This window comes from Polyergus mexicanus, unplaced genomic scaffold (assembly GCF_030449975.1).
Source record: "Polyergus mexicanus isolate NDT 795.1 unplaced genomic scaffold, iyPolMexi1.0 SCAF_7, whole genome shotgun sequence".
In the NCBI taxonomy this organism is placed as follows: Eukaryota; Metazoa; Arthropoda; class Insecta; order Hymenoptera; family Formicidae; genus Polyergus; species Polyergus mexicanus.
Genome location: NW_027223327.1, coordinates 9,808,805 through 9,836,662, shown reverse-complemented (window position 1 = coordinate 9,836,662; position 27,858 = coordinate 9,808,805). Strand labels below are relative to the sequence as shown.

General features: G+C 32.4%; 4 protein-coding genes across 8 annotated transcripts; 3 read left to right on the top strand and 1 right to left on the bottom strand.

The window, feature by feature from the left end:
• Window positions 1-65: 65 nt before the first annotated feature.
• On the top strand, window positions 66-10,709 carry Mms4 (Methyl methanesulfonate sensitivity 4). 4 transcript variants are annotated; one of them, XM_070298273.1, is made up of 4 exons: window positions 67-1,522; window positions 1,650-1,703; window positions 1,983-2,102; window positions 10,647-10,670. In XM_070298273.1, exons 1-3 carry the CDS (start codon window positions 320-322, stop codon window positions 2,100-2,102), a joined length of 1,377 nt encoding a protein of 458 aa, XP_070154374.1. In that variant the 5' UTR covers window positions 67-319; the 3' UTR covers window positions 10,647-10,670. The 4 variants fall into 4 exon arrangements, with proteins under 4 accessions (XP_070154376.1, XP_070154374.1, XP_070154373.1 ...); XM_070298272.1 differs by lacking the exon at window positions 10,647-10,670 and adding an exon at window positions 9,424-9,784; XM_070298274.1 differs by lacking the exon at window positions 10,647-10,670 and adding an exon at window positions 2,425-2,442.
• Window positions 2,483-10,170, bottom strand: Rcd1 (Reduction in Cnn dots 1). Of its 2 annotated transcripts, XM_070298270.1 has the most exons (8): window positions 9,941-10,170; window positions 9,349-9,641; window positions 8,661-9,246; window positions 8,300-8,581; window positions 7,541-8,224; window positions 6,872-7,223; window positions 6,594-6,779; window positions 2,483-4,276 (listed from the first exon to the last, which is right to left on the bottom strand). In XM_070298270.1, the coding sequence occupies exons 2-8, from the start codon at window positions 9,600-9,602 to the stop codon at window positions 3,207-3,209; spliced, it is 3,414 nt and encodes a 1,137-aa protein (XP_070154371.1). In that variant the 5' UTR covers window positions 9,603-9,641; window positions 9,941-10,170; the 3' UTR covers window positions 2,483-3,206. The 2 variants fall into 2 exon arrangements, with proteins under 2 accessions (XP_070154371.1, XP_070154372.1); XM_070298271.1 differs by lacking the exon at window positions 9,941-10,170 and having other exon boundaries at window positions 8,300-8,578; window positions 9,349-9,692.
• On the top strand, window positions 10,523-12,467 carry LOC138934485 (phospholipid phosphatase 5). Its single transcript, XM_070298276.1, has 6 exons — window positions 10,523-10,771; window positions 11,166-11,271; window positions 11,347-11,494; window positions 11,615-11,743; window positions 11,922-12,092; window positions 12,157-12,467. Exons 1-6 carry the CDS (start codon window positions 10,689-10,691, stop codon window positions 12,321-12,323), a joined length of 804 nt encoding a protein of 267 aa, XP_070154377.1. The 5' UTR covers window positions 10,523-10,688; the 3' UTR covers window positions 12,324-12,467.
• A 706-nt stretch (window positions 12,468-13,173) lies between these two features.
• Slmb (beta-transducin repeat containing E3 ubiquitin protein ligase slmb) lies at window positions 13,174-26,919 on the top strand. Its single transcript, XM_070298867.1, has 9 exons — window positions 13,174-13,848; window positions 23,315-23,549; window positions 23,630-23,816; window positions 23,962-24,418; window positions 24,516-24,889; window positions 25,283-25,361; window positions 25,452-25,632; window positions 25,738-25,785; window positions 25,909-26,919. Exons 1-8 carry the CDS (start codon window positions 13,795-13,797, stop codon window positions 25,746-25,748), a joined length of 1,578 nt encoding a protein of 525 aa, XP_070154968.1. The 5' UTR covers window positions 13,174-13,794; the 3' UTR covers window positions 25,749-25,785; window positions 25,909-26,919.
• Window positions 26,920-27,858: the final 939 nt, after the last annotated feature.

The window sequence follows — 27,858 nt, the reverse complement described above, 5'->3', positions numbered from 1 at the left end:
GAAAATGGAAAGAGAGAAAGCAAAAAATTTGAAAATGAGTACAAAAATAACACGAACATACCTTTCAATATAAAATGTAAAGGAAGGTTGGATTGGGTTAGGTTGGATTGAGGAGCATGTGCGACAGCAACAACTGATGTACGTAGCAAGTGTTGATGGTTATCGAATTGAAACGAAAACACACGTCGTTATTTGAAAAAGTTTCTCTCGCGAATGTTACGTATGGTTAAGCCAAATTCGATTCAATCTGACTTTCAAATAATTGAGATCCAAAGTCACGTGCATACAGGAAAGTGGAAGAAGAAGAAGAAGAAGAAGAATGTCGAGTGTGATCGTGCTAAGTGATTCGGACGAACCCGCGTCGCCTGTTATTGATAAATGCAACGGGAATGGATTTGAAATTGACGAAGAACATCGTTTCAATATTACAAGTGTCTTCGATTTTCCGGAGGTACCGTTCTGTCGCGATATTACAGAAAATTCGGCGTCGCAAAGCGAAGAGGATCTTCCTAATTTCAATGCTGACAAGTATCTTGGATCATCCATGGAACATACCGTGTCTGATTGTCACGACTCAGAAGATAATCAGATTAAAAAGACTTCGCGAAAAACGACTGCACCTAAAAAAAATAAGATGACGTTGAAGGAGGAAAGATTGAAACGTCAGCAAGAGCGGGCGAGAGAGAAGGCGTTGAAGGCGGTCGAGAAAAAAAAATCTAAAGATATAAAGCCCGGGGAATGCTTGAAATTTATGAAAGTTAATCTTGATCGAAATATCGATGCTTTTCGTACAGAAATTGAAAACGTATTGCAAAGTGCTGATATTAAAATTAACGTAACTACTGAGTTAATTCCGAACAGTATTTCATGGCAGAGAAACATCGAAGAGAACTATGTCGGTGAAGATAATGAAGTGCATACAAACAAATGTATACAAACGGAAGAATACGTTATTGTAATTTGGAGCAATTACGAAGCAGTAAAACACGTGGCGGAAGGTACTTTCTGCGCTTCCATCGCGCACAATAAATCCCTGATATCAAATTACAATATGACTCTGGTTATCTTTGGCATGGAAGAGTATTTCACGTATCGAAAGAAACAGAAAATGGATCAGAGTTCTAAAAGTAAAGGATCGAGATTCAACAAGAAAAGTAAGGAGCAGTTTGAAACGTTACCGATTATATCGAGACAGCAGCTGGAGATGTGTCTGACCGAAGTTCAGATAGTAGTCAAATGTAGCAGCAGATTAATCGAGAATGCACAGGATCTAGGTTTAATGGTGTACCAGTATACAAAGTCTATTTCGGAAATACCATATAAACTGCAGAAGAGAGAAAGTCAGGAAGATAAATTTGACTGGTATGTTATGGGAGATAATAAGAACACTGTGCGTGTAGACAAAGATGGAAATGGATTGAAAAGATTGTGGCAGCAGCAGTTGTGCCAATTTAACTTAAGTAGCTTGGAAATGTCAGAAGCAATATGTGCGCTTTATCCTAGTCCAGTGCAACTGATCAAGGTATTATTAAATCTTGCAATTAATATTTTATTCTAGTATATTGTTGAAAAAAAAAAAGTTTATTCGTAGTCTAGTACTCTAGTAAATATATAACTTAAATACAATTCCTTTTTTTTTTTCTCTCTAGGCTTATAAAAATTGTACGCTCGATGAAGGTATGAATTTATTGAAAGACATACCGGTAAGTTTTAATCATATAAGCAAATTAATATGTAAAATAATAATATTATATTAGACATATATTTTAATTTTTTTTCTCTCTATATCATACAGATGATATCTATTTCCTATCTTTAATTATCATCATACATACAAATAATTTAATTTTACTTTACACATGATGAAATTCATATGAAATTTATTTATATAAGCCATAATACTTTAATAAAGAGATAATATAATTACATTACTCACAATTTAATAACATAATAAATCTGCTAAAATCTCGTTCTCTCTATAGATTAGAAGAGCGGTGGGACCTCTCACAGCTGTACGTAAAATCGGTCCCGAATTAAGCAAAAAGATGTATATGATGTTTATGTCGCAAAATGGGGACGCTCTATTAGGGACTGAGATATAGGTAACTGCAAATTTATATTATTTTTATTTAAATGTAATTCATCTATATATGTCATCCAGTGTAATCTTTTATATTTTAAATACAAATACTAATCTATGATCTTAGAAAGTGTTATATTCTATGGCTGTGAGACGTCTTTACTGGTCCCTTGATATCATAACATTTTCAATGTTTTAATAATAGAATTTTAACAGATTTTTCAAAAGTCAGATTTTTAGTTTTTAGAATTATGGTTCCATATAACATTTAAAGCAGCTAATAAATTAATTAGATACTCATTTTTCTACACTTTTTACACAATTGCTTTTTATTTTTTTCATAGACATATACAAAAAGAAACAGCTATGTAAAAGAAATATTAAATAAAAGAAATTGGCACATTCTAGGGATATACAATTTATGAAATAGCAGTGTTTTCCTATAATTTGATATCGCTTATTTTTCATCTTTTGAATTCTTTGGTTAATTCAGGAAGTAACGCGAATATCATACATATATATATGTGTGTGTGTGTGTGTGTGTGCGCGCGCGCGCGCGCGCGTGCATGTGGAAGAATTTTATAATACTATTAGGCATTTATATATACACAACACACACACAATTAAATTAATAAATAAACTTTTTAAGTTTTTGAATCTATATAAGCACATGCATCTCTTACATTACATAATACATAAAATATCATACATGAAACCTTAGGATAGATTGCATTATATAATTTCATTGTATAAATAAATTATACAATAATTACACAATAAAGTACATATTAATTATTTCTATTAAAGCTTAGAGGTCGGTATGTGATCTATATAATAATGAATAATTTATTAATATTATAGTATTAATATATTATAAATACTATTATAATTGATATATATTTTTTATCACGCGCACACGCGCGCGCGCGCGCACACACACACACACACACACGTATGTATGTATGTATTAATAATTATAAGTAATACACGCACGCATACACAAGCACACACACACGGGATTAATACCGATCCTTTAAAATAATATCTTTTCTGGTTGCCTTCTTGCGTATTGCACAATATATCATCAAGAACTAATGTCATATATATCTTATGAAACTTATATATTTTATATTTGTATTTCGTTAGCATTGTCGAAAATAGATTGTTCCGAATTGTATTCTTTCTCGTGCTCCAGTTTCGTGTCATTCAAAATATCGCAGTCGTCATCATCGAGAGTTACAGATGACATCGAGTCGATTGTAGACACATATTTGCGTTCGATGATATTGGTCTTAATAGCATCTTCGATCTCGAGTACATTTTCCGTCAGAGAATCATCATGATTTATCGATACTTTGGAAGGTTGTGCTTGTACATATCTGTGTTCATTTTTCTCAAAGGTCAGGATTTTAGGTGCATTTACGTTTTCCGCAATCTTTGTCGCAATCATATGTTGTTCGCCTTTCTCGTTCTGAATAGGCTGCGAACTTCTCTTTGCCAGAATGATCTTGGTATACTTTACAGTAGGTTGCACCAGTCGATTTTCTATCGGCACTCTGTTCTTCATCGAGAGGCCACTGTTTTGGGATCGCGCCTGCAGTATCAGCTGATTTAAATTTTGCATATTGGGACATATAACGGGTTTATTTGGTATCTGCTTATCTTGCTTATTGCTAATTAGGACCACTTTGGTGGTGCTACTTAATTTGGGCCTCTCCTGAGGCTCCTTAATCGGCGTCGCTTGCGTTACCATCGGTATCTTGTCAATGTTGTTTAAATTATCGTCGTCCTTGGCGAATATTATCGGTATATCTAATATATTTCCCAGATCATCATCTATATCGTTTGTAACTATGTTCTTCTTTTGAATACTTTGGACGACTTTTCCTTTTTGAAGTCTCTGTAAATTGTTGGCGTTAACCGTGATCTTCGGCATCGTCTTCATCGACTTGTGAGAGAGCTTTAGTTTGTTGGATAGAGGCAAAATGTTGCCGGAGTTTTGGCTGTTAAACGGAACTATCACTGATGAGGACGCGTTTCTGTTGTGAAGAGAATTCTCGACAATGACTATGTTACCGGACGACGTATTATGAGAATTGTCAGTATTATTGGATGCAGCTTCTTGTCGTGGTAAATGTGTCGATTTAGATATCTCCAATAAGTGAGACTCACTGCTCATTCCCATTTCCTCCATTGCTATAAAATATAGATGTATGTATTTGCTTCAGATCTCAAAAAGATATAAAATTATATATATATTATTAACATGCAACAATATTCCGGAGATATTTTCAGCACTATATGCCAGGTAACACATTCCACACATCCAATATATTGAATATATGATTGTAAAACATTTTTATTTTTAATATTTAATCTGTATTAAATATTTTTCACAATTTTATAATATATTCAAAATAATTGTGCATTTAATATTGTATGCTGAAATAATATATTATTTTAATAATCTTAAATTAATATCAATAATATTAATGCTAATAAGGTGTTGAAGGACAGAAAGAAATTTAAACTAAGAGGATTTCTATCTTACTCAAAATGAAAGATTCCAGCAAGGAGAGTGTGTGTTAAGCAGTTCTTTTACAAAATATATTTAGGCCCTATTATGAATGCTTGTCATTGTCCAAAACCTGATGTATAAGTAAAGGCATTAATTAAACGTCCCAAAACCAATTGTTTGTACTCACACACATCTAAATTGATTAATAATTAATATCTAATTCAATGGACGGGAATATAAGGTTGGGATTTAAACAAATTCCAATTACAATATATATATCATAAAAAAATATTTATTGAATACAAAATAAAAGGCAACCTGATATTGTATCTACAATATTCTTTTTTAATATGTACTTAAATATCCATGACAATGCTTATCGCTCATTCACAAGTATTAATAGCATTGTAAGACATAATATCATGTGCATATATGTCTAAGTTTACTAACTATTTACATTCACGTTACCGATTAAGAGATAGATTGAAAATCCCCTTAGTTCCATCCATGTATTTGAAATTTTTTATCTAAAGATAATTAAATCATTGAAAGTAATAGAAGCACATAGTTTCGTTAAACACTTCTACTTACTTAAGCTAGAAAATTAAAGAAAATATATATACAATAAGAAAAGAAGAGAGCTCCTAACGAATAAAATAAGTCTATCAAATTAACATTAAACAGCTTTTAGGAAAGAGGATATTTTGGTTTTACATAGGGAAAAATCACGATGAATGTGAATTGAGTGAACAAATGCTTATAAATTAATAGCTTGTATTATAAATTTGGTATTTACTGTTATGTGATATATTTCTCTTATAGCTAAATAGACTAATATGCTAAAAGAATTCATTTTTTTAAATATATATACAATAATATTACATTCAGTATTCTATTTTAATAGAAAAAAGTTATAAGCAGTATAATCAGATATATATATATATATATATATATATATATATATATATATGTATGTGTGTGTGTGTGTGTGTGTGTGTGTGTGTGTGTGTGTGGTTCCTAATATAGTTTAAAATATATATATACATATTTATGTAGATTTAATCACACAATATTTTAGAAACTTTATAACAAATTTATTATAATTTCTAATATTTCTTCTTTCATGTGCTTGGTTTTAATTTTTACAGTTTTGCATACTAGATTATTAAATATTATAAGAAACTGAGAAAATTTTTAGTCCATTCTCTTTAATACAATTTATTATGTGCCAGAATTACATGTATCGCGCAATTTCGAAAATTATGTAGTTTGTGCCATTTTATGTGCAAGTGTAAAAATTTAGTATAAAAATATGTTATCTATGTTATATATATATGGATAAACTTTGCTCAAAGACCAAAAAAAAAGAATAAAAAAATAAAAAAAATAAATAAACTTATAAAAAATTGTGAATTTATTAACTGTATGCAATATTCATTATATGTATATGCCACACTAAATAAGTATCATAAAAATGTAAGTCTGCTTATTTGTACTAAAGTAACTGGTTTAATGATTAAAACAATTTGTGCTTGAAAATATAAATAAAAATAAATTCTCGAAATTAATGACTATAAATATAGTGAATACATGTTGATTATTCTCGCATTATTAAGTATATAGTGCCGAATTTGCTAGTTACTGTCTTTTGTATTATAAAGTTGCCAAGATCAAATCTTGTCCAAGTTTCCATTCAATTTTCATTTTTATTCTAATGATACTCTAACGAAGCACAGAATAAAAATATCGCTTTGTCTTTAGCTCATTTTGTCTCTAACATAGTCACGTGATCATAAATATATAAATATATAAATAATAAAAAGTAGCGCTAGATGAGAATATGAATGTTTGACTGTATAAAAATGCTAAATAGAACCACAAATTGTAACATCAGGTCATTTAATTTGCCATAAATCCGTAAATTTCATATAGGCTATATTTATCGCTATGTTTCAGATAAATTATTTAATAATTGATTAGATAATAGTAATCTACCTTTTGAAGGAATCGTTGTGGACGATGTTATGTTACTCGTCGATGAATTCGTGGTCGTTACTAGAATACTGGAAGCTGATGATATACGGGCGGAAGATGCACTCGTGAGCGCGATCGAGCTCTTTCCACTTTGCAAAAGATTCGACAACGTGCCAGTTGTCGCACAGGCAGGTTTACTACTTCCTGCTATTTAATCGAGAACAAAGAATGTAAATAATATTTTCGATTAATCCCCTATACACATACCGATAACTTAAACGAATTATAACATGTCTTACCTCCGGTAGCTGTATTAACTCTAATTTGATTTCCCGTACTGAAAACGTTCACTAATTTCGCGTCTCCACTCTTGTCAGCTACATTGACTTGTCTATAATTATTATTCGACATCATATTTGAATAAGACTTATTGGAGGATACTATAGTTTTCATCTTCGAAATATTTTGCAATGGCACATTCGAAATGATTTTCGGTACTTTGACAGTTGCGGTCGCGGCTTTGGATGTTTTGGAGGGAGTGGTCGCGGATTGATTCACTGTAGTGGGTGCTAAACGTATTGGTCCTATTGGGGCTAGACTCGCTAACGTACCTATATTGAGCGTTATGCCGTTCTCCGCATCAATATTTGTCTGTAAAAATAATATATAATTCATCATTAAGTGTGTGTGTGTGTGTGTGTGTGTACATATACACACTCTCTTAATAATGAATATAATGTGTATATATATATATTGCGATATTCAAAATATATTGCAATATATTTACAAATATTTTAATTAAAGAATGCCTCACATTTCCTCTTACAAAAGTCCAAGTAATATTTGAGCTAATATGTATTACACACATCAAGTATATCGAATAAATTATATATATGAAATTATATGTTAAATTATATATATATATATATATATATATATATATATATATACGTTTGTGTAATAATTACCTGTCCAGGAATCTTAGAAGTCTTCAGATGTTCTGTTAATTGATTTTTCTGATTGGTCGTGGGTCGCTTCCGTTTCAGAGTGGAGGTATGATTTGTTTGTTGTCCACCCACCTGCATAAGGTTAGATTGAGTACTGAAGTTACTAATTTTGGAAGGTGAATTTGTCGTCGCGTTCGTTGCAACTGATGGCGTTGAAGATACTGGCGTGTTCGGCCGAGATTTTTTCACAGTCGGCGAATTAGGTTCGCTTTCCACAGAACTGCTCGTCGAGTTTCTTCGTTTGTGAGAATCTTTTTTATTCTTGTTCTCGCAGACAGGCATCGTGGATCGCAACGGTAACGGATGCGGTTGCAGCAGAATGCTACCGATAAAGTCGCCAATTTCATCCAGTATGCATCTATCCACCATGCTCTGCGTGATACCCTCCAGTACCTTTTTGGACGTGGATATTCTGAGATAATCGTCGGCCGTGCCTACGACCACGAGACTCGTCTCCACTAGCATCTTCTCTCGGAGATCTTCCAAATCATCTGGTCTAACGAGGGTTGCGTTTTGTCCGATAATAAACATAACGGGACAGCGAATGTCCATCAACATGTCGTCGGGCGTACCGCGCTTTCCTTCGACCGTCGAGAAAGGAAATCCGATGCAGATAACAGCAGTTATATGTTCCATTTGGGCAATCTATACCATGGAATAAGTAAAGTCATTAATAATGAGAAGAGAGAGTTATACATAATTAGGAAAAGATAAAATTACCTGACAAGCAAGTGCCGCACCAGTATTGAAACCTACGAGTATGATCGGTCTACCAGGACAGTCGTTTTTAACGTCTTGTATCTTGGCCCTCGTAGCCTGAACTAATTGATCTATGCATACCATCATGGTCATTCTGTTAGCTGCCAATCCCATTTGAGTATGAACAGTAGCAACCATGCCTAACGATCCTAACTGCGTGATCAATTTATGTTGACGAGAAGAAACAGTTGATGTAATGCCGGAGGGTACTATTATCAAGATCGGATTTCCAGGCAGTTTCTTCTATAATTAATTTTATTTGTTTTCACATACCTGAGCAATGTAATATAATATATATTAATGATTAAATTATCATATTTACGAGTCGACTTCCATTTAAACTCGGCGCCACCGGATCCCAAGATCGTTTCAAGAGCGATCCGAGTGTTTCCCATGTAATGGAACCTCCTCTAGCGTTAATATTCGGTTGTACGGCAATCATTTTATCGATTAGCTGAGGAATCTTTAGTCTCAGAGTCTGTAAGATATCGAGATAGATTGCCAAGTATTCCTGAGGGAGATGCTCGAACAATAGATTGTGCAGCCATTGAGCCAATCTCCAATCCCATCCGGTCGAGGCTAACATCTCCCGAAATCGTCTCGCCGCGATATCCACAGACGTTCTTCGAAAGATGGGCTCCATTGCGTTCTTAGCTTTGGCCAATCTCGTGAGTCTCTCTGAACTCAATATCCGAGTCACTTTGCTGAATATGCGATTTTGAACTGAAGACCATAAAGTTTTGTTTATATTCTCCTCCCAATCCTCCTCCTTCTCAGGTCGTGCAAAACTCGCTAAACGTTGAAACTCGTCCATGAGATGCCGAGTTCTAGTTAAATCAAAGAGTGGTATCAATGGTTCGCTGCCAATATCTTCCACATCAATCTCTTCATCCTTTCTATGTTTATCACTAAGATATAAAAAATAATATATTACAATAGTAGAAAAATTATTATTTTATATTGTGTTACTTTAAAGACTAATTTAATTTATATATTATCGATAATCTTACTTTGTTGCAGTGTTTTTTGAGAAAAATAACTTTTTTACAGGTTTTACATAAATGTTTTCTGGTTTCCAATTCCAGGGTCGGGCGTAACAATGATCTTTGAATATTACATCAATATCCATCTCATAATTTCCAGCGAGTTGATGTAAATATACTGTTACTCTATTTGAATTGTCATCAAATGTGTCAGTGCTTGGACTTGGTAGGCCAGAACTGCCCACGGATGTAGATGGTGCCGCGGATACGGATGTTAACATTATGTTGTCCTATTTCCAATATTAAATTTACTAACAGAACTAAAATAAACATATACAATTGATGCTTCTGTGTCTATCAAAAATATTTTATTGTATAACATTAAAATATAAAAAAAACTGATATTTATAACTGATATTTGGTAAAACAAAATTCTTTGAAATGAATATTGTTCATGATATATATTGTGTGCTGAAATGATTAGTATAAACTTACTACCATCGCATCAAATAATTATATATATTAATATTAAAGTGTTGTATGTACATTTACACTTTTCTATAAATTTAATTAAATACAGATCTTTATACACAGAATACACACACACATGAAAACTAACCTATACTTATGCACGTTAGACAACAAATATGTCTTTAATCATCAAATTAACGATTGTGTGCTACCATTTGCTGCAGTTTATCAATAATATCGCGATTATTCCACTTATTCTAAAGATCTAAAGCATTCCAATCGTATAAACTTATACACTGACAAATATTTAATATCACTTTGTATCACGTAATTAAAACTAAAAGAATTAGCATACACAAATATATGCATCCATTTTCGCGTAATCGTTAACGATTTTTGCCTATGTATGTGAATGTGATGTAAATTACATTAATATCTTATATGTATGCAAGCACATGTGGCCATTGCGAATTTATTCGCTTTAGCTGCACTTTTTTGAACTTAGTGCAGCCAGTTCATCCATATATTCTTTAATAATTTACGATATAAAAATGTGAGAGAAGAGAAAAATAAATAATGTAAGATATATAAAAAAATACAAGAGTATTATCGTGAAATATTATAAGAAATAGATAAATTCAAGCTTTAAGTTGAGAAAAAGAAGAAAAGTACAAAGTACAGATTATAATCGAGATTACTATCGATCACGTTCGACTTGCATACGTATGTAGTATCGACGTTTCATTTATGGGGTGTCCTAAATCTAACTGCACTTCCGCGTCGACGCGAGCCGCGGTATTACACTATGAATTGTTTAAGTTTAATATTACAATTTATATTCTTTGTTTATATAGCGAAATCGGTACGATCTTAGTTTAAATGTGTAACATATTGAGATGACTAACATACGCAAACTTAAGTTTTCGGCGGGATTTTGGTTTGACGTTCTGCTACGTGTCTTTCTGGCAGTGCTATTCGTGTAAGTTGACGTTTAATGAATGTGCAATTAAACAATTAGTCTGCTATAATTAGCACTCTGTGACGTGTCATTAAATTTTAGTATTTATGTAGGAGATTAATTAATATTTATTAAAGAATGTCTGTGTGCAATGTATGCACATTATATTACATAATTACATCATTATTTCACACAGAAGCACAAGAACATATTTTTAGAATTATTAATATTTTTATTAATATAACACATATTTTTTTTTATCAATATGATTATTAATAATGTATTTTTCTGAAAGATGGAGATTTAATATATATTGCATATTTAATTTTTTAATTCACAAGCAATTGCTTGTCTTTTCTTATTATAATGGTATCATTAATGAAGCAGAATATTTTGAATTTTTTATGATTTGTAGGGAGTTAGAAAAAGCAGAACCATTTACGAGAATAATTCATGAAGATGAATTATGGTTGTACAGAAACCCAAGAACAGACTCTTTTGTTCCAACCACAATATTATGGGTATATATATTTATAAAAAAGATATCACATATTGTAAATAATGCATATTAAATAAAATAATTTCCTCTTTTTCAGCCTCTTGTATTTATGATGCCCATTGTTGTTATTTGTTTTTTTTTTATAATGCACAAAGATAAAGTTGATCTTCAACAGTCAGTATTGTCTGTAACATTAGCTCTAGGATTTAATGGTCTTATTACAGATATTTTGAAACTTATAGTAGGTATGTAATGATATCAAAATGTTTGAGAGAGAGAGAAAGAGAGAGCTGAATAGATCTATGTTAAATAAAAAAATTTATACATTTTTTAATATCAGTTATTTTATTATTCATTACTTTCAGGTCGCCCAAGGCCAGATTTCTTCTGGCGGTGTTTTCCAGATGGGCAAATAAATCCGGGATTTAAATGTACCGGAGATCCAATTGTTATTAGAGATGGAAAGAAGTCATTTCCAAGCGGACATTCCTCGTGTAAGTTAGTGTTGCATCAGCAGTAACGTTTGCAAATATAAATATTCTTTTGACAAATCGATTTTTATAACTATATTTGCATAAATGGGTCAGTTGATTTGGAAAAAAATAACACATTAAGATAACATACATTTCTAGTATTCTACTAGAATATTTATATAAATAATTTATCTTTTAGTTGCGTTCGCTAGTTTTGGTTTCATCTCCTTATATCTAGCTGGAAAACTACATACATTCAGTCTGGCAGGAAAAGGACAATCGTGGAAATTGTGCATGTTCTTTTTGCCGCTTCTCGTTGCTCTTACTATCGCATTAAGTAGAACATGCGATTATCATCATCATTGGCAAGGTAAATTATTTTGTTGTCGAGATAATGTAATCCTATATTTTTATTGATACGTAATTTCTTTTAGACGTAGCGGCAGGATCAGTAATAGGCTATTGTTTAACATATATTTGCTACAGACATTATTATCCATCGTTAGATTCGCCATATTGTGATAAACCATATACTGTACTTACATTACAAATACAATCGGATATTAAATCTAACAAGAGTGAACAAATTAAGTGGATATAAAAATGGAGACTCTATCTACGGATCGCATAAAGTATTTTAATCAATATTTGATTTGGTTAAAACCTTTAAGACTTGTATTTTGCGTATCGATACAAAAGAGAATATATCTCTGTGTGAGTAAAGACAAACTTTTAAATATATTGAAATTTGTACATATTATACATCTATTTGTTTCAGTTTTATCACCTGTGCTATGTTTTCTCCTCTTTTTTGCGTGCTTATCTTTAAGATAACTATTTCATTTTACATATATCTAAGAAAATACGACTAAACAATTGTATTAAGAATAGAAGAAAAGATACAAAAATATTCTTATACAGTTATGTTATATTTGCATTAATTTTTTTAATAAGATTTTTTATCTTTTTCATCCTCTAGAAGAATTTTTACGCAGCTATGCTTTTCGCGCTTTCAATTTTTTTTACGAGATTATAATTATATTAATATTAATTATATAATTATTATTTTAATTCTAATCCGTATTTATAACAAACAAGAATGATCAATTTAACAAGATTTATCCTTCGTTGATTGTTATGTGTTTAAATTTGTGCAACTAAAATTGTAAAGTGAATTCTTGTGCAATCTTCAAATTATCGCGCGCTGTTCGGATGCGTTCAAAAATCCACTCGGAATAGAGCAGCGTTTGATTGGCCAATCAGAACGAAAGGATTTCTCTGTCTCTAATTGGTCGATTGAATGCTCCTCTGAGGAACGCAATCTTGGAGCAGTCGATTCGCGGCGACAGGCGACAGGCGTTATCGCTCGAGCATTATCGCACATTTCTCGGCGACGTTTCCGACCGCGATATCATCGCGTCGGCCAATCGCGGGATCCTACTCTCGACCATATCGAATTGCGCATTCTCGAGATCTCGAGTCTCGTGTCGCATCTCGCGCGGCGTCCGTGATTATCCATCCCATCCCTCCGTCCGTCCGTCTGTCCGGTCGTTGGTTCGCTCGGCCCAGTTCGGTACTGTCTGCGCCGCGAGTAAGTTCGCCGATTGCGATCTTATGTTGGGGGGAAAAAAAGGAGATTGATATCTCGTGCGATCTCGAGAGGAGATCCCGATACGTCATCGACGCACGGAAAAGGGAGACGCCTGCTACTACCCAGGCCTCGCCGTGTGACATAGTTATTTGCGAGCTTATCGTGTTGGTGAAATGTTGTCCCGCTGACTTCTTCCGAGGCATGGGTGATAATTCGTAAGCAAGCATCATCATTTGCCATCACCGTCATCGTGTCGTGCGTGCTAAGCGTGCGTTAAACGCTTAGGATCGTGTTCGCGTCGCCCGTCCTCCCGACGCGGAGCCTCTCTCAACAGTCGGCTATTCTCGAGAGGAATTCGCGTACATACATAGTTGTCTGTCTCCTATACAAGAGCCACGCGCTAATTTGGTGCAAGGAGCGTACGGAGCGCCAGTTGCCGAAAGCTGCTCAGCGGACAAGTAGACGTTGTCATACGAGTGAGATGATCAACATGGAAACGGACAAAATTATCGACGACACGAACACGAGTCAGCAGGTGAGAATGACTAGGCAATTTATAGGTATCCGTGCGACGTTTCCTTTCGTCGCGAAAAAAACTATCGCCATCTTGTGCCATCTCGCGACCGATCCAACGAATCCGTCCGTCCGTTGACTCTGCACGTGTTTTACTTCCGAGATATTCGAGGTCAAACTTGAATTATGATAGCGTCGCGCGCGATTATTCCTTACATTAGAGGGGAAGAGAGAGGGAGAAGATTTACAATTGTGATAACTTGGAGCGATCGAATACATCTTGAGCACCTGTTTATAACTTGTCAACCGTCTGACAATTATCTCTCCGATAGAGGGGATCCTACCTTTACGTCACGATCGATTTTCGTGGCGAAATTACTTTCGGGGTTACGATAGCGATTGTGCGACACACGTTCCATCTTTGATATAGAATCTTTTAATTCAAACATCTACTTCTTCACATTTCCCTTGAATGGCAAAAAACAGTAAACGAAATAAACGGACTCGTGTCTGGATGTTTACATGTCGATCGATATGAAGGACGACATGAGGTCTAGTTGTCATTTCGCGTGTAACGGTTCTTTGGAAATGCGAATGCAAATCGCGCGCATCTCGTATCGTGGAGTAGTCTCCCATTTTCACTCTCTCGCAATGTGTTTTTCATGTTTTTTTTTAAGGAGAGATTGGACAGATGAAAAGATAATAAAAATCTAATATATTTTGAATTCATAAATTTGACATTGCGGAAAAAAAAGAAGCTTTAGCCCTTTAAAAATTAATAATTTGTGAGTTTAAGTAAAGATTTAATTATCGAATTAATTTTATTATAGCGACTGTACCGTGAAAATTTTATAGCGATTGTACACAAAATTCAGGAAAATAATGATTTTAATTATACAAGAAAGATCTTTACTTTAAAACTCACAAATTAATTATTAAATTTTATGTTTTAAAAGGCTAAAAGTATATGTTTTATGCGATATCAATTTCACGAATCTCGAAATGTATTAAATTCGTTAACTTTTCACGTAGCCGATCCGTTCCTTCTTAAATCGTGAATCCTTGACGGGATGCCTTTTACAGACGGAGAGATCGTACGATCATACGATAATGACGTACGTACATAAGGTGTTATAATAAATGCCTTGACATTTATTGGACGATTTCATATCGGTGCGTTATATCTATAGACGCGTATAGATCGCGATCGCGTAACGAGAAAAATAGCCAATCGTGCTTCGTTAGCTGACTGATTGCGGCTGACTCCTCATTTATTCCTCGCTAGATTAAAGATATCGAACGTTATTATCGGAGGCATTTCTAGAGAGATGGCAATTTTCAATCTTACGCTCGGCTTTTAATCTCCCCTTCCTAAGATTTAATTGCGTATATCCGTATTTCATATGAAACGTGGAATAGCGATAGCACGGAATAGATTTAACAATGTCTTGCGGATGACACATGTCCGATTAGCTAGAATCCAATTGTCTCCAGCGCGCTACCACACAATCGATGTTTTAGCTTCGCCCCCTCTTGTCTCACGAGAGGTCTAGCAACTCCTTTTCCTACGTACGCGTGTGTGTGTGTCCTCTTCGATTCGATCCGTCACGACTTTTGACTTCGTCCACTCTTATCTGCCTTTGTCGTTTTCCTGGAAAAAAAAAAGGCGATAGTACCGAGAGTCTTGATAGCTTTGATTCGTGTTTAAGTTGATCGTCTTACCTTGTACACGGAGAGAAAAATAACTTCTCGATATTCTTGTTACATAAGAACAATCTTTGCACAGATATATATGTGTAAGCATTCTCTCCTATCTCATTAATTTTAATCTATCTATTAATAAAAGAGACAAAAACATGTGTATATATATATATAATTCCACCTGATTTTTTCATTATTTAAAGTATTTTTAGATTTTTTAGTTCTAATTTAATGTGACAATAATATATATTATATATACTAGGTGGCCCATTTTAATCCATTTTGTACATAGAAGTATTACGGTAAGATTATCGAAAACTAAATATTTTACGAGATATTTAATTTTTTATATCAAAATATGTCAGATTAAAATATGAAATAACTCAAAAAGTATTTAATAAAAAAATACTTTATTATAGTGTTTTGGAAAGCTCTCGAGATCAGCTACAAGAATACTAAATAAAAAATGGGGAGTTCCATTTAAGATTTTAAAGTTGACCTTCATATGACCTTCAAATGATTTTCCAAGGTCAAATCATTGTCACCATCTTATGGCCCCCTCGAAACCAAACAACTTTTGTCTGAAACATTTTTCTCTTCCGGGCTTGGTTTTTGAGATATTCGTCTGGATGGATTAAAATGGGGCCACCCAGTATATATATATATATTAATGTAAATTTTTATTTCTTGTTTTAATTATCTTTCGAGTGTTTACTTGTATATTTCGATTCTAATTCGCGTAACGAACATTACGACGGATTGATTAGCGACTCTGCCGTTCGCAATTAATCCATGCAGCGTACGATGCATTTTATTTATATGTACGTGATAATTTTGCGAGCGTGTGGACTCCTGTATGCGATAACACTCGTTATTCTTCATAATTACATACGTTTGTTGCAACACGGCTTACCGGAAGTGCACCTACGACTTCTTATCCCGCGCTCGGACGATGGTCCCTCCTACACTCATTCCGCTCATAAATCATATATCGTTCTAAATGTATCACGCACGTTCGTGTATCTTCCTGTACTGGACAATACGCGTGAAAATCTTTATCTTATGAACTTTAAAAGAGAAATAGAATAAACACCGTTTAAATTTATATAAACAGTTCTTACATATAAAAGTGATTTAAAATTTTATTCAACATGTGTTTATCTCTTCTTTTTCTTTACTATATCTGTACTCGTAATTATGAAAATATCCCGGATCACATATATGATACTCGTTTTGACATAATTAAATCTTTTTTTTTTTTTTGCGTAATTAAAATATTTTCTAAAATATATAGATTAACAAAAGATATTTGCGATATTTTAACGTTTTAATTTTTAATTTTAATTAACTCGGCTTTTACATACTTGTGATTTAAACGATTAGTACATTCGTAATTTCAGCACATTTCTCAGTGATGAATAACGCTATTCCAATAGAGAATACCAATGGGCTTTTAAACGTCAGTCTGTCGATGATAAAGATAGGAAGAAAGAGAGAGAGAAACAGATTGCGATCCTTGAAGGTCAGTCGAATTTACCTACGTCAATATTCACGGAATCGAACATCGTTACTCTCGAGTATTAACTCTCGATATATAATATATATATATAACGAGCAGATATTTCAAATTGAATACCTCCGTAATCTTATTGACGAATATATATGCATGTCCATTCTCTCCATTAAATAAATTAAATGGCATCGAATGGAAAGCTATATAAACAGATAGTATAGAGAAGTTATTTTTCTAATTACTAATAAAATTAATATTGTGTTTATCGAAATTTTTGGGTAAAGAATTTTCCAAGACAATTTATTGCACAAGGAAAAAGTAAAATAAAATATTATTTATTATTCTAGTGATATAGTAATAACATATAATTGCAACATAGTTATGCAACGTAATAGCTATTTCAAAAGCCGGTTCTTTGTAGCGAGACTTTGTACAATTTTTTTTTCAGGAAGATTTTTATTCTTTTGATATATCATTACTTTATACAAAATTCTACTCTTCTAAAATTTTATTTATCGTAGCCATTATATTAAAAAGTTTTTGTCGGTAAGAGCATGAAAAATATGATAAAAGTATCTCCCGGATATATGTTTCCATGTAGGATCGTGGACTCCAAAAAGGTCTACTCTTTCGTACTTGGTAAGAATTATTCCCATTTCATTATGAATTGTAATAATGCCGTGTACATGCTCAGGCTATCGATGCTAATGAACTTTATATTCACGCGAGAAGGACGAGAAATAAACGTCAAAAAAAGCACGTTCACGATAACGGCATCGTTTCGTCATCCTCGATCGGAGCGGTTTACATTTTCGCCTTGTCCGTATCCATTCTCGTCGTCTTATCCGCGAGACGGAAATCCATTCACATTTCTCAGCTAGAGATAAAATAAATAATGAGGAAGTTCACGCGTGTGTATAATGGGTATAAATTCGCGGCGCCCTTCCGAGACTTTTGCGTAATGACGCGTGCGTGTAAATCCGCGTGCGCGACTAATGTCAAGCGGGAGGTGCCTTTCCTTTTTAGGCGTCGCCACGTTTCGGTTTCGTTGCCCGAGATAAAAAAGACACTGCGAAATATCGTATCTGACCCTGTACCAATCGGGATCGGCAACAGCGTGCAAAGAGGTCAATTCTTTGTTCGTAATAAATAACACTTCTTGTTTTCATTTTTGTATGATTTTTTATTAAATAAAAGTTTTTAAATTGATTTATGTATCTCTCTGTCTCTCTCTTTTTTTTTTAGATTAAAAATTTTGTTTTTAAATTACTTAATTTTTTATTATTCTGACTATGTACTGTAAATTTAGGAATGATTATTTTTGAATATTTGATAAGATATTTTTTGGTTTCTTTCAGATAAGAAATATTGATGAAAATTGTTGAAATTTGTGGATACCTGATTTCGAAACTCGGATATTTGTGCGATGTGTCAGAGTCCATTGTTAATTTTAATGTTCTCTTTACGCTTTCTAACGTCACAATCTTCAACGGCCGCTTCTCTTAAACCTTCAGAAGTTGTCGACCTCTTTGTGCCAGAATAGACGAGCGCGAATTCACGAAGCAAAAACTTGTTTCACGATTCATTCCGTGAAATCGTACATTTCGGTCTTGCGACATTACTTCCCTTGCAGACGCATTCGGTTGAAGTTTCATTGAAATTATATACGAATACGATTGTCGGATAGTCTATCTTAAATATACTGGGAATATATAAACACATTCAACTTTGTTCAACTTATGTAATCGAAATTGAAAAAAAGTTAAAAAATAATAAAATTATATAAAAAAAGATAATATATATTTGCAGATTGGATTCTCTAATCGCAGTGTTTTATGTACAAGGTATTGAATAATAGATGAACATGATATACGTGACAATGTTTCTTGTCGAGAATTGAAATATATCTCATGAAAATAGATACTGATGCATAAATAATTACTGGGCGATAAGCGATCGAAAAGAAAAGGATACAAATATAATTTATCAAATTCAGTTTTTGGCTATCTTCGGATATATCCCGCTTTAACAAATCCTGCCAGAAGAAGGATTCGGGTCATATCTATCAAGAATATTGCAGCCAATGAAACTTTTGAAAAAAATTATCTTTTCTCTCGACAGAAGAGAAAAATCAATCGGTGATCGTTCATCATCAGATATCCAGTATATATTGTTCACTTTAGCCATGGTAACAGGCGCATGGGGACGACAGCCAGGAAGACAAAAGAATTAGGAGAGCGTAGATTCGACACGAGTTCGCGATACCGTTATACCGGGAGCATTCGACGAGCATTTTCAGGTGATCGCGCACCACTTAGACTCGTCTCTTCGTGTTACAATAACACAAGAGATAGGAGATCCCCCTATAATGGATCACGATCATAACATACAGTTCAGTTGTCACCATAAATTATCTATTTTTAAACGATTTTTTAAAAGATCTTCAAATACACTGACTAATTTAGTACGTATAATTCGTTTTAATTTAGAAAAATATTTTGGCAACTAGAACCTAAAGATATAAAGATGTATGGCTTTTTGTTTCGTTTTAGAAAAAAATGCCATTTTTTAATTCAAACTTCTACAAATTTTTTATAAACTTTTTGATATATATATAGCTGTTTTTAGGAACGTATAAAGTTGCTGTCCATTCGTCGTTGTTTTCTAGTCATTTCTGCGATGCGGAGATTTCATAGCCTTTATTAACGAGTACTTAACGCGATATGGGGCCTTTTATGATGGTTTTCACTTCGTGGGGTAGGGGAGATGCCACGGCAAGTAGGTCAGGTGCGAAATATACGATTTCGCAGGCTACAAATCGTTGCTGGTCTTAGAGTATAAACGGGATTTTCCTGTATATCTTGTCTCTCTCTCTCTCTCTCTCTCTCTCTCTCTCTCTCTCTCTCTCTCTCTCTCTCTCTCTCTCTCTCTCTCTCTCTCTAACACACTTCCACTATATATAATATATGACATACGCCATTATAGACAAAGAAACACTCAACAAGGTGTCCTAGAATGGTTTCGGAATAGTGAGCACGTACATAGCACGTTCCTTGGGAAATTTTAAATCAATTTTTGTAAAAATGTTGATGTCATATTTTTTTTCGCAACTTTTCTAAATCGCCGAATCTTAGAATTCGATTACAAATTTAATATATTTTATTATTTAATTTCTTGTCCTTGAAATTTAGTTCAGGCAAGAAGCTCTTCATTTTCAGAGATCTGTAATTTGAAAGATATGGAAACCATTGGCAAAAAAAAAAAAATCAGAAATGAGCAATACCCATTTTTCATCGATTCTTGGACATCTTGTAAAGAACGTTACACCAGGTGGAGTTGAGAAACAACATGAAAATGGGATATGCGGCATTTTTTGTTCTCTCTCTCTCTCTCTCTCTTTTTTTTTTTTTGACAATAGTTTCGCTCTCGACAATCGTGCGCGTTGAGCATCCTCTTGACGTTGTGGCACATTCCCTGTTGCATTTGCGAATGCACTTTCTCCATTCGTGCAAATGTAATCCATCGTTTATAAAAAGATCGCCCACTCAGTTTCGCCATGTATTTGTATGTCTATGTGTATATCTTTCGATTCATCGCTATTCTGTTAATATGGTTCGTTGCACGGGGGAAATTATGTAAACTTACGTGGGATGATAGGCGCCAATAACATTTTTTGCTCAATCGGCTAGGAAAAGTCTTTCGAGTGTTAGAAGCGAAGAAAATTAATATAAATGGGAGAGGGTATAAATTTAAAAAGAGGGATTAACTTAAAGAGAAATATTAAAGAAATAAATCCGTAATTTAGTGAATGTACGTCGTCGTAGGATTTTATTTTGAATTTTTATAGCAAAGCAGAATTATATCTCTGACAATATTTCGTTGTGGCCTTAAGTACGATATCCTTGAAATTAGATTAGCACAGTAATGCATGAATTGCTGCATCACGTTTATGCAAATTATCTGATCTAATCGAATGGAATTCAAATATCGAGATAATAAACAATTTTTTAGCCATAAAATTTTGATAAGAACTTGGAAATTGCAAGCAAAAAGGGAATAATATTTTTTATCATATCCTCACGTTATACATTTTAATATATTTATATATTGTATAATTCTTTTTATATATAATAATAATATATATATATAATTTTTATTACACAGATATATATATATATATATATATATATATATATATATATATATATTTTTTTTTTAATTTGTATAATTAAAGTACACTACATGTTATATATTTATTTTGTTGATTTGCATCCATTTTTTTTTAAGTAGGAAATTTTTGAGCGGAAAATATTATAATAGAAACGATCTGAATAAAGGATATGCGAGGATTAGGTTTGATCAATACCCGTTCTTGCATTCTATTTTTATCTATATCGAAGGATGTTCTTGGTAATATCCCCTGCGGTTAACATTATCGAACATCGGCGACAAGTACCAACGATAAGAATGACGTATAAATAGTGAAAGTGCAAACATATGAAATTGCTTTCTTTCACGAAAAGTGCATCTTATGCGCATTTACACATGCTTGAATTTCTGTGTAAAACTTGATTAGTCATACTTGAATAGCATATGTCAACAATTTTAATACTACGTGACAATTGTATAAATTTACCTTGCGTAAATCTGTTAGCGCTACATTATTATTCGTTCATATAATTCGTATTTACATTTATTCGTATTTACATTCGTATTTACATTTTTACGACTCGATCGCGTGGATTTTGTTTAATTTAATTAAAATTTATGCTAAAATCTTAAAACGCGTCGAAATGATTACTCGCTAAAATTAGAATATTTACGTGTGTTGCTTGAAATGTGATCACCGACGATTACGGTATTAACGAGGAAATGCTCGATAGAAATCAGGACGTAAACGAATTAATTTATAAGAGCTCTCGCGTATTCTGCTGATTTGGTCCTGCTAGTTTAATAGAGGTTCTCGCGTATGAGATACGAGAGGTCAAGAACCCGGTACTTTGCTTTATCTTAAGATGCATCCACGGTTCTAGCAAATATATAAACTCTACGCTTATTTATTAGATTGCTCTATAAGTCGACGCGAACTTTTTTGTAAAATTTTTAAACATAATCTATTTTGTTTTTTTATCACAATGATATATGTATTTCTTTTCTTATATCAATAATTTATTGCTATCTGGTAATATTTTCAAGTAATATATCCACTTTAGAATTTGACTTGGACCGGTCTGTTGCCCATGAGAGTTCTGGATAAGCTATCTGATGATTTTTGCGGAATCTGATTAACGTATTGTGACTTTTTAGATTTATCTATATATATATATATATATATATCTTTATTTCGAGATAAACGAGAGATAAATGAAATTAAAAAAAATGTTTTGCACATGGCGGAAAATTGATTATCTTTGATACTTATGTTCTTTTTAATGGAGGAGAGGGAGCACAATTAGCGCATATAATTTAAAATCCTTATATTTTCGTTTGTCTATCATCATCTCGACCGATAACAATATCGATAATCACTAGTTTATGTGAAAGAAAAATATTTAAAAGACTAACTTCTATATTCAATTATTTATATTTCTTATTAGTATATTTTTCCTATATACAAATAAATTTTTGATAAATGGGATAAAATACAAATATATTATTTTATTTTAGATTAAATATTTTTTAAATTTATATTATTTTGCTAAGAACATATAAGACTGATCGAACTACGTGCTCGGCTACGTAATTGTACTGATAATGCATACATATTTCATTTGCACGATAACTTGAATAACTTGGGTTTTTTTTTAAATTTTTGAAATATTTGAGTGCAAACGCTTAGCACGATTTCTATCGAATATATGCCGTTTAAGCGACTAATCGAGAAACAACAATGTATGCACCGATACGATAATACACATTGTACAACCTGATATTTTTAGTCTCACATTTATTTACGCTCCGATTACTCGGCATATCGGTGATACAGTAAGAATAAATATCGTTACATACATGTATAAAAAATGCTAATAAAGGAATTCAAATATATTTTACATTTTCACGATTCACGTATATGATAAATGAATGTAACAATAAATAATAATAAATAATAAATCTTTTTTCTCTCCAATAGTTTTAATTTATTGTTAACGAAAAAGAGATATCATCATATAGATCACATTTTAATTTTTTGTAAAACGTGCGATATGCAATTAGAATATATTTTAAATGATATAAGATGGAATAAACGTGTATGATTGTTAATATTCTGTTACAGTATCCGATGACAATATTGTACGATCCGAGTTGCAAAAAGGAACCATCTACAGGAGTAGCCACGCAATATGGACAGGAAAGAGAAATTTGTATGAAGCTATTTGAAAGATGGAGTGAGCCGGAACAAGTGCACTTTGTCGAACAGCTGTTAGCGCGAATGTGTCACTATCAACATGGACACATCAATGCGTATCTCAAACCAATGCTGCAGAGAGACTTTATCTCACTTTTGCCAAGTGTGTAATGATATATTTACGCTTTATGTGTCTAACATTTTATGATTGTATTTCGACTAACAATACCGAATATTTTACAGAAAAAGGATTGGACCACGTTGCAGAAAGTATTCTTTCATATTTAGACGCTAAATCGCTTGTTTCTGCAGAGCTCGTATGTAAGGAATGGCATAGAGTAATTAGCGAAGGAATGCTTTGGAAAAAGTTGATTGAACGCAAGGTACGAACAGATTCAGTTTGGAGAGGATTGGCTGAAAGAAGAGGATGGTGAGCAGATTTACGAAATATAAAATTTAAATTTCTCGATATATGATAATATGTGTATATACTCATAGAGCACTTGTAAATCGTAATAAACGTATAAATATATTTTTTTGTATTTTTCTATGTACTTTTATAATTTTGCTTTCAGGATACAATACCTCTTTAAACCGAAACCGGGCGAGGCATTTCCCAATCACAATTTCTATAGATCTCTTTATCCAAAAATTGTCAAAGATATTGAGAGTATAGAAAACAATTGGAGAATGGGTCGATTCAACCTTCAAAGAATTAATTGCCGTAGCGAGAATTCGAAAGGTGTTTATTGTCTACAATATGACGATCAGAAGATAGTCTCCGGGCTCCGTGACAACACGATTAAAATCTGGGATAGAAATACTCTGCAATGCATTAAGGTGTTAACGGGGCATACAGGTTCTGTGCTGTGCTTGCAATACGATGATAAGGCTATAATATCTGGTTCTTCGGATAGTACTGTGAGAGTTTGGGATGCTAATACAGGCGAGATGGTTAATACGCTCATTCATCATTGTGAGGCAGTGTTGCATCTTAGATTTAACAACGGCATGATGGTTACATGCTCCAAGGTCTGTAGAAAGAATAGTGGACTTTTTTTATTTCCACAATTTCCTAATCTCCGCAATCCATGATTAAGTTATTATTGACAATAATTATTATTCACAGGATCGTTCAATAGCTGTTTGGGATATGACATCGCAGACGGAGATTGCATTGAGAAGAGTTCTAGTGGGACACAGAGCAGCAGTGAACGTGGTCGATTTTGATGAGAAATACATAGTTTCCGCTAGTGGTGATAGAACTATCAAAGTATGGAATACATCTAATTGCGAGTTCGTGCGAACGTTGAATGGACATAAGCGCGGTATAGCGTGTTTGCAATATAGGGATCGCTTAGTAGTTAGTGGCAGTAGTGATAACACCATACGACTGTGGGATATCGAGTGTGGGGCGTGCCTACGTGTTCTAGAAGGACACGAGGAACTAGTGAGATGTATTCGATTTGATAGTAAACACATTGTCAGTGGTGCTTATGATGGGTATGTATATGAAAATCTTACATCTTAAACCTGATTTTTAATTTTGTGTTGAACAATGTGAGATCAACTATTTTTTTAGCAATTGTATAGCAAATTTATCATGCTTACATTATATATTCAGAGATTCTTATTATTATTTGTATAATTCTGATTTTTCTCTTTATAAAAAAAGAAAATTAACAAACTTTATAATATATTTTTAATGTACAAAAATACTAAAAATATTTTAAATAATTCCACGTTATGATATTCGTACTAGAAAAATTTTACATTGACAATTTAAAAGTAAATTAAAAGAGCTTTGCCTTAAAAGAATATTTTATAATTTTTCAAACATGTGGCGAAAAAAAGATTTTGTACCATCTAACTTATATTTATTATTATATGTTACAGTAAAATTAAAGTTTGGGATTTGGTAGCAGCTTTAGATCCTCGTGCCGTTGCTAGTACACTATGCTTACGTACCTTGGTGGTAAGATATATTTTTGTATTTTTTTTTATATATATTATATTCATCAGCATAACATTTGTATTAAACTCTCTACAATTGTACTTTTTATAGGAGCATACTGGACGCGTATTTCGTCTTCAGTTTGACGAGTTCCAAATTGTCTCATCCTCTCATGATGATACAATACTCATTTGGGACTTTCTCAATTATAATCCATCAAGTGGAAGTGTATGCAGCGGACGCTTACCGATGGATGGAGCGCCAAATCAAGCTGATACTAGATCTCCTTCCCGTAATACATAATCTTAAATTTCCTTAAATTTTGCTATTAATATGGTTTTCAATATATGTTAATTATGAAATGATAGAAAGAAAAATACTTTTCTTATTTGTGTAGCATTTGAGTGACGCATCAATACGGAGATTCCTTTATTGTGATACAATTGTAAGTATACAGTATAAATTATTTGACTTACTAGTAAAAATTGTTTGATATGGATAACTAGCTTTAAAAAAAATTTATTAAGAATGAATTTGCAGAATTTTATTGCAAAATTTTATATTTTAGACAAGTGGTTAGTGAGTGAATCCAATGTGTTCACAATAATGTATGCAAAGAACGAAATGTCCGATGATGAGTATCCAGTGTGAACGACAATTAAACAATCACATTGCCATCTGAAAAACTTGATTGGTCAATGACTTTGATTCATAGTTTGCTGGGACAACAAAAGAAATTTCTCAAGGAATAGGGAAGTAAAACCGACTGACTCCTCTGTGAAACTATAAATTATAATTTATAATATATGTGCTTGACGCACTATGTTCACGAATGAACAATATGTTTAAAAAAGCCACATAAATACATCCCACGGATGTAAATGATTGTCGTCGTTTGCTTTGGCCATACCTGGAATTCTTCTACGCTCTATGACATAATAGAAATCGAGACCATTTTCCTAAGGTAAAATAAAAACAAAAAAAGAAAAAAAAGACTTATAATACATAATAAAATGAAGCGTTTTTAAGGAGGCTGGATACTACAGTTAATAAAACGTTAGATGTATTATTGTAAATTAATAATTTTTTTATATAATTAATTTATGAAGTAAGAAAATATTGTAAAATGTTTGATTGGAGTACTTACTTTGTGTGAATGTGTAAAAGGAAATTGTTAAATGGGAAGATTATTGTACTGTCTTTGGCGAATAGCTGATAGCAAACTGCTATAAATACCCACGTTTAGAATTTCAAACAATCATTAATTGTGAATACATAATAATTTTTAATAGATGTTTTGTGAAGCTTATGTTATTTAAAAAGCGAGTGAAGAGCCAACAAACTCTGCACAATTTGGTACAATTTCATTTGCATTTAAAATATAAAAATCATTACATCATGATGTAAATATCATTATTATTATTATTATTATTATTATTATATAAAGACAAATATGTAATATGTGGTTCTAAAATAGTCATTAAAAAAGAAAGAAAAGTCTATTATCATATCTTAACTATTGATCTCGTTTTAGATCATTTCATTCACATTTTTGTATAATATAGGTTTCTCATTTTTATATATCTCTAAACTGTTAATTTGTTAGGAAGTATATTATATTATAGTATAATATATTCCTAACAAGTTAACATTTAATAATGTTAAATTTTAATGATTTGGTATTTTATTAGAATTTCAAGAAATACTCTTTAAATTTAACAAATATCTTAAACGCAAATATATAAATGAAATTATATCGCTATCTCGATATTTATAATTATGTACATAGCTAAGTATATAAAGTTCGTAGTTGAATAGCATTGCTATGAAACGCTCCAGTAATTGTGATATTAAGGAATAATTTATACTTTGCAAATGCAATACTAAAATACATATATAATATTATAAAATTATACATAATAATATAATAATGCAATATTATAAAATTATATGTAATATCGTAATATTATACAACAGTATTATTAGTATTTGCAAAATGGTTACAAATCCATGATATCACACGAGCTTTGAGCGTTATCAGATATTTGATATCAAATAATGCTAGAATGTTAGTAACTACATGAAAGTGTGTGAGATATTGGGAAGTAAGTGAAATACCGAATTACGTTTTAAATGTGCGTTTTGTTAATAATGGTCAGTAAAAATGCGATCTAATATAATCATTTATGAACAATCAATAGTGGGTTATACAAAACCGAATTGTCACGGTAAATAATAATACATATTTCAAGATGTAACATTATAACCATTCAAATATTTCCGAAGCCCTAAAATAAGATATTCATTATAGAAGAAAGTATACATTTTTATTTCAATCGCATATATATGTAACATTAATTTCAGATTTTGATACGAGTGTGTGCTATGTATACAGAATACAGTTTTACATATTATATTAATACATATGGAAAAAAATAGTAAGACAGTATTAAATTAACATTTAAAATACGAGTGAAATTTCTTTACTCTTATAATGTACAGTTAAAAAGAAAAATAA